The following is a 7,543-nucleotide window of genomic DNA, read 5'->3' on the forward strand; positions in this document are numbered from 1 at the left end:
CCACTTTCATTTTCTTTTTTTTTTTTTAAAAAAAAAAAGAAAAAAAAGAAAAAAAAAAAGAGGGTTTAGGGTTTAGGACCAAGGCTTATTTGATGTTAGAAGGGTTGCCTTTGCTATGCCTATTGGGATCTTAAGGTAACACATCAAAGGTAAAACCACTTTGGGATAGTCAAACTCAGGAAACCAATATACTAAAAAAGATTAAAGCACAAGAACATGTAAACTTAGAATCCTTTGTAAATATTTAAACTTTTCTATGCAAACAAACACATCTGCTTGCCTTTTGCCCCAGCAGCGCCAACTCCTTAATGGACAATCTTTCTCCTTGGTTTCCTAACTGACCCACAGGTAGACTTCAAACGATTGATAAATGAAAGGTTGTGGTTTGATTAACACTCCAAGAAATTTAAGCCAATGGAAGCACTAACACAAATAATCTCTTTGCACAAGATTGAGTGAAGCTAAGCTATGTATATCAACTGCACCGAATGCTTATGGTCTCCAATTGACCAAAGACATCCGAATATAGAGAAGATGATAAAACCCCTAACTTCTGCATGTGAAAAACCTTCCAACGCGTGCAAATTCTTAAGCGGCGTCAGGATGCATAAATGATTCCATCAAGATGCCTCTTAAGGTTTTAACAATATCTTCAACCAAATAACAAAGACGTCAGGATGCCTTATTGACGACCTAATTAACTCATGACACTCTTTGGAACACATCGCGTCAAGACAACTTGCTAACGAGACTCTCGGTGGTTCTACTAGATCAACCGCGTCAGGATGGCTTGCTAATGCCAATATTAATTTCACAATTTCAACTTCAAACTACAACCATCAAAAAGATTTTAATGTTCTGAGACTTACGGCCCTTGTTTTGATCTCCAAAATATGCTAATACTAAAAACCTAACATGTTTGAGTCTTGACAAATGACTACTAACATTGAGAAAGACACCTTAACAGTCACATCAAAGTTAATCTTTAACGTTATTTGAGTGGCGGTAGATCCATGATTCTATCTGTGGCCGAAGCTTAGAAGAGGAGACTTAGATGTGTACAAAGGCATTCATGCTAGGTTCCTGTGCAAACTGCCATCACTAGCAATCTTGTCTTGCTGAGGATAGGAAACTATTCTTGGTAGGAAATGGCAAAGAAAGGCCGGTTGGATTCTAGATTACAAAGACAAAGGAATAAATTATTACCCATGATGCACTTAAAAGATTTATCAATGGTAAACAAAAGATTTTATAAGACTATCCGTGCGAAATAACCCATCGAAAAGCTGTTCTGAAAACTGAACCTAACACTGAATATTAACCAAACTATTGAAAGCTTCCTCCAAAACTAAGCCAAGCGAAGACACAAACTGGCTCAGATCATTATGCAGAGCTAAAATACAGCAGATTATCAGGCCCTGAATTTTGGACAGACAAGCTACAGATCACTTTTGATGTGGAGAAGACAAATAGAATTCATAAACATCTCATATATTTATTTCTGGCAAGTCAAACTGCTTCTTTGCATAGATATTTGTATGATCATACAACTGAATTACCATTCATCATATCACATAATTAAGCACATCAAATAACTGTCAAATAGCATGCATGTATTACTTAAGGGTACATCAGAAACATATATTCGCTGACGAAGAACTAGGCCCATCACTTCTGATAGGAAGTGGGTTGAACTTTATTCCTTCTGCACCACAATGACCACCTCTGATGCCATCGACCTGGCTTGGGTCAAAAGACTCAAAACCTAGAATGTTACTTGCAGTTGCTATTTGATCTGCTGTCCTTCCCCTCTCAGCCACTCCTTTCAGTCGGAGCCGCTCAGCTCGTGAGCCAATAACCTGCCCCAGGATAGAAGCAGCAATAGTCAATGCCATAGCTGTTTTCGGCATCAAGACTGACTTCCTAAGCATGGCTATGAAGGGCACAGCCGCATGCACCGCTGTAAACCATGATAGGGAAAACTTCTGAGTATGCTCCCTCCATACGCCCAAGGGCACGTTAACCGCCATGCCTAAGGCTGCTATTACGAGCATTTTTTCAGGTAGAGGCTGAGGGCGTAAGTTTTTAACAAGGGCAGTCCTGGCCAGGGCTGCCCTTGCAGCAACTACTGCTGGAGGGCATCTAAACTTCATACCAGGTGGTGGCTGAAGAGCTGTTGCCACAAGAGGGAGGACATGGCTCACTGCTCTGTAGGTCTTGGCAATTGGGCAGTTTCCTGTCTTTAACCAATCATTTCCCAGTGCCTCGTGTTTTGATGAATTTCCTTTCTGCATGGTTGATCAGAAACAAAAAGCAGTCTCGGTCAGGTTTGCAACAAGTACTTAATTATTAATTTGAAATTGAGAGCATAGGGCATGATTCAATAAGCATTTTTAAATATTCTTCGGTGCATTGCTGGATTGGACCGTTGCCTGTCAAATTATTTCCTCTACATTGATGCTCATCACAATTTTCAAGTGAGATTTATAGAATGACACTAATGCAACATTCTCAAACAATTATTTGTATAAGATGAAATTATGAATTAATTTCCTAAACTGGATATTCGAAATCCCATAACAGATTTTATTATCCCACAGCACCCATGCATTGGTTAACAAACCCTTGTGCAATTTTTCCCAAAATCACTTCCTTCAGAATAAAATGTTAGCCTAGGCAAAAGGATGTAAATCTACCTCAGAAGAGAGTTCCCTCTTGCTGGACGGCTCAGACTTCTTCTGCTTCTTCCACTTCTCAGAGAAGTTACCAAAGCCAAATGGCCCTCCCAGTCCAAATGCTGACAAACTTATGGTGGCTGCTTTTGCTGCTAAAGGGTTGAACTGAGGTGAAGGCTCAGGTTCTGGAATGTTACTATGAACATTAGATCTCCCTGATAGTGGAACGACCCCATCCTTCCCATGAAAGAGGCTAAACGCCATGTCAAAATTGGGACCGTCTTCAAATATTGGGCCTCTGGCTTCCCGTACCTGAAGAAAATAAAACACAATCAATCTCAACATCAAAGCATATTGATAAATCATCATCTATTAATAAAGATTAATAAGAAACTAAACAAATGGTAAACTGAAATAAAGGAGAAAACAAATAGAACTTACAGGAATGGGGAAACTCGCTGAAGAGAAGGAAAAGCAAGTGGGTTTGTTGATGTTCCTCAAAAATGGACATCTCTGAATGTCCTTCGCATCAAAGGGGCATTCAGATGCCTCCTCTTCCATCCCCTTAAAAAAAAAATCCATCTACTCCTCTTCCGAATCAATTTACCTGCAAAGAAGATGAAATATGACAAAAAGAATAGTAAATGTTGTTAGCGAAAATGGACTTCTGGGTGAAACCAATAGTTCCAGTGAAAATTTACTTTTGAGACAACAAAAACTTTGCAGGTCAAGCACAAATCGACAAAACTAAGTTCTATGCTATATAAATAACAGAAGAAGACTTACTGGTTACACTCACATGAAAAAATAATATAAGTTAAAAATATCATTAAAGCCTAATTGCTATCCTAAATATGGAAGCAGTAGTGTTTGATTCTTCTCAAATTAGATTTGATATGATCTTTTGTTGACCAGTTCACAAAAATTCTAATTCAATTCAATTCATGGGTCTGAATTGAATTTGAATTCACCCTTTTTTTCTTGTTCCAAGCACATGAATTGGGCTAAACAAATTCCAATTTAATTAATTTTGTCCAATTCATGGGTTTCCAAATGGTATGTCAATGACACAAACCAGTGCAACTTCTTGTAACAAAGATTCATAAACCAGCAAACCAGGGAGCAACAAACACCTGAGTTCTGCTAGCCAGATAAAAAGGGCAAAAAAAATAATAAATAAATAAAATAAAATTTAAAAACCTGATTTTTTTTTTTATAAGTAAGAAAATTGTATTAAAAAGCGTAAGACACCCATAAATACACTAGGAGTATACACACGAACAACCAAAGCCAGCCCACAAAAGGAAAAACCCAAACAAAACCACAAGGATCAACCCTTTCAAAAATCTGATTATTTGCATCATTCTGGACACAGCTCAAAACTCATAATAACAAGAATAACTGTTTCATAAAGTTTCCAAAAGGCAACAATGTCAGCATTATGGTTATCCCAATCTCAGAAACTTCTTGAAGCCCTGTATCCAATGACTTACTAATCAAACAGCTCAATGCCTCCATCAATAAATTACTATGATTTGGCCAATTGCCAACTTATGTTTCAACACAGAGAACAGGGTGCAGTATACACACAAAAAAAAACAGCCATATATTTGTCAAAAACATGTAGATGTACAACTTAAAATAACATACATATTTTTTGATGTCAATGAGCTTTAAACCAAATAACATCTCTTTTTCATCTAAGAATAAGGTGAACGCTGAGGTCATGGGTTCTAGACTCAATAGGGGGTGTGTGTGGATGTGATGTAGGAGAAACCCATGAAAATAGATCTGTTTGTGCTAGAGATATTTCAAGATCAAAGAGAGAGTAATACAGATCAAAATCACCGCCAACAGGCTGGTCTTCTAGGCTATACAACAAGTGGAAATGAAAGAAAATAAGTATTATCAAAGCTGAGTAATAATTAACTACAACAATTAAAGCACACTCTTCTAGCCTCGAAAATCTAATAAAAACTACATCCTAATCCTTGAAAATAATAAAAAGTCTCAGCCAGCCAAAATAATTATTTTGGTTATAACCTAGATAAACTCAAACACACACACACATATGAGTAATGCTATATGCAAGACTCCTATCTCCCTCTTATCCTCCCAAATGTGACATGGCTTTTAAAGTCACAATTTGATTAACCCTAATTTGAGTTGCTCTTGTAGACTTTTTGTAGTTGGGCTGCGTCCGTCAGCCTTTTTTTATAAAATTGCTGTACTTATCAATTGTAATTTATTTTGGATGAATTAATCATCAAGTATTCACGTTAAACAACATAAGCTTGCAAAACTGTCTAGCACGAAAGAGTGCCAATCACTTAAGTATTCACAATATCCATACAACCTAAAACTTTTGCAGCAAACAGACCACCACGAATGCAAAATCCTCAAGTATTTACTAAAGCAGAAAGGCTCTGAAGTACTGATAGTAAGAACTCGATCATTACAAGCTTGAAATAAGCGATTTTCAGGACCAAGAGAAAATTTTCATGCATATAATAATAATCTGAATTATGTAAAAAAAAAAAAATCGAAAGAATTATTAACTCAACACCAATTTAGACTGTGACTGTGAGATACCGAATATCAATAGGATAAAAAACTAAAGAAAATGAACGACAAAGTTGGAAATCAAACGCTCATGCAGATACATAATAAACCAATTCATACAAATTCAAGCAAAAATCAAGCATCTTAGAGAATTCACATGAAAAAATCATCGTCAACATAATGCCACGACAAAAAGAAAAAAGACTATGAAACAATTCCCAAAAGTCGGCAATTTTGGGAGTGTAAAGAATCAAATCAACAGCAAACTCGAAAACACATTTCTTGAAAAGGGAATTAAAGATGGAAATGAGGGAATTTAAGGGAGAAAAATGAATAGAAAACGAAGACTGGGGGTGTTTGGTGCGAGAGAAAATTACCCGAAAGTCGACCAGAGAGAATCCCAACGAGAAAGGTAGATTCTGGAAAGTCGTGTGGAGGCCACAGACGCGTGCGCATTTGACATCCTGTATGATCGGGATGTCAACCAGGCCCTCCGAGCCAGACTTGTGCCACTGGGCTAACCTGCACCACTTTGATTGCACTAATTGGGCTGTCCCGCATAATGGGCTCAGCTGAAACCCGGCCCATTTTCCCCGGGCCTTTGAGAAACCAAGCCCCGAAAGGACTTCATTTGAATATATCAGATACATTAGGTCCTCCACTCTTTTGAGGAAACAGCCTTCCCCCCAACTGCATGACTTCCAGATTCTGCCGAAGGAAACAAAACTTGGGCAATTTTTCGTATTGAAATGCCACCCAATTAGTATTCGCCTCCTTCATTTTTAAGAAGTTGATCTAAGATATGATGAATTTAAATGATTTTTGGTTTTTTTTTTTTTATTATTATTTTTTATTTCTATACTCATTTCTTTAATTTAAGATATGGATTAATTTTCGCCTCTTTGGTTGAATAGGATTTTTTTTTTCTTAAAATAGTTTTTCTTTTTTAAGATAGTAAACAATTTCTCAAATTTGAAATTTTCATTCTTGCATGTACTATTTTTTGCAGTTCATTCTCTATGGCCACCGGATTTTGCCATAATTTGCTACCGACATCCACCGGAATCCATCGTCGGTCGCCAATCGCCACCACCGGAGATTGCTGAAATTTGCATGGTGTTCGCTAAAAATTGCCAACCACTTTTTGCGGTCACCAAATTTTCGTACAAGCCAACCAATAACACATTTTTTATGTCGAAACAAATGGAAGCTTTAAATGCATTTAGTTTCATGGCCTTCTTCAAGGATTGCTTGACTAGCACCGCAAAGAGTTTAGTAGAAAAACAAATCGTTAATGCTTCTGCCCCTTAGACCAAGTTAATTAGCATGATTTTCAAGCTTTGCTAGGCACCACTTTTCCATTATGATCTCTAACCACAGCTGAAATATTATCGACCTTTTTTTTCTTTTTTTCTTTTTTTTTATGAAGAATCAAAGGCTACAAGGTAATGATGCCACGGATGAGTTGAGAGGACTGACCTAATGCCTCAAGTTAATTAATTAACAATTAATTTAAAGTGTTACTACCAATTTTTATTTTTATTTTTGTTGAGATGAATGTTACTACTATATATATCTTAAACACGAGTTTATGCAGCAAAAATTTGGGTTATGTATTTTTATTTTTGAAAAAAAATAAATAAATCTAACCACATATGTCATCATAATCCGATCATCTACTTATAACCATTACATTTTTTATTTTTTCTAATTGAATGAGGAAAGGATTATAATGGTGAATCATTTCTACATTTGATCCCAAAGGAAGAAGAAGTGGACGATCCTATTAATGAAACAGGAGTGAGCTCCCAGTAGTAGACCCAAACCAAACTAAAATATCGCTAAAATATTTAAAAAAATTTTAGGAAATTGGTCAAACAAATGATCCAGTCTTTTCAGAGGGTCGCACAAGATGGTTTTAAAAGTGAAAAGAAAACAGATTAAGACAAGCCTATCTGTATCCCCACTTGAGACCTGCAACAACCACCAAAAGATGGCTGGAACAGTAAAAATGCTGTTAGAATTTGAAAATAGGACTGCAGGAAAGAAAGATACCAACACAATTTCAAATACAGTAGCTTCTCATAAAGGAAAGATAACCCAAGTAACAAAAAAAAAAAAAAAAAAAACCACAGCGGCAAAAACAACACCACAAATCCGATTGAAGGGAGGGGCTGGGGTCACCAATGGGGGTGTGTGAAGACGACACGCCATCACTGGAAGACCTCTCTCCAGCTGTGATCACAAGGGGCTGCCGTGAACCGCTGACTACAGGGCCGAGGGAAAGTTGGAGGGAGAAGTGTAAC

At 37.0% G+C, this 7,543-nt stretch overlaps 1 protein-coding gene across 1 annotated transcript; it reads right to left on the bottom strand.

The window, feature by feature from the left end:
- Positions 1-1,472: 1,472 nt before the first annotated feature.
- On the bottom strand, positions 1,473-5,733 carry LOC133854262 (uncharacterized). The gene is made up of 4 exons (XM_062290369.1): positions 5,615-5,733; positions 3,117-3,282; positions 2,697-2,987; positions 1,473-2,288 (listed from the first exon to the last, which is right to left on the bottom strand). The coding sequence occupies exons 2-4, from the start codon at positions 3,255-3,257 to the stop codon at positions 1,632-1,634; spliced, it is 1,089 nt and encodes a 362-aa protein (XP_062146353.1). The 5' UTR covers positions 3,258-3,282; positions 5,615-5,733; the 3' UTR covers positions 1,473-1,631.
- Between the last annotated feature and the right edge of the window lie 1,810 nt (positions 5,734-7,543).

The sequence above is a fragment of the Alnus glutinosa genome, chromosome 13 (assembly GCF_958979055.1).
Source record: "Alnus glutinosa chromosome 13, dhAlnGlut1.1, whole genome shotgun sequence".
Lineage (NCBI taxonomy): Eukaryota > Viridiplantae > Streptophyta > Magnoliopsida > Fagales > Betulaceae > Alnus > Alnus glutinosa.

What these genes read in the sequence shown, in the direction of transcription:
- LOC133854262 (XM_062290369.1), bottom strand. Translation starts at nt 3,257, where the DNA reads ATGGATTTTTTTTTTAAGGGGATGGAAGAGGAGGCATCTGAATGCCCC. An exon ending in CAGCGAGTTTCCCCATTCCT is followed by an intron (nt 2,988 to 3,116) that starts GTAAGTTCTATT and finishes TATTTTCTTCAG; the next exon opens with GTACGGGAAGCCAGAGGCCC. An exon ending in AGAGGGAACTCTCTTCTGAG is followed by an intron (nt 2,289 to 2,696) that starts GTAGATTTACAT and finishes TCAACCATGCAG; the next exon opens with AAAGGAAATTCATCAAAACA.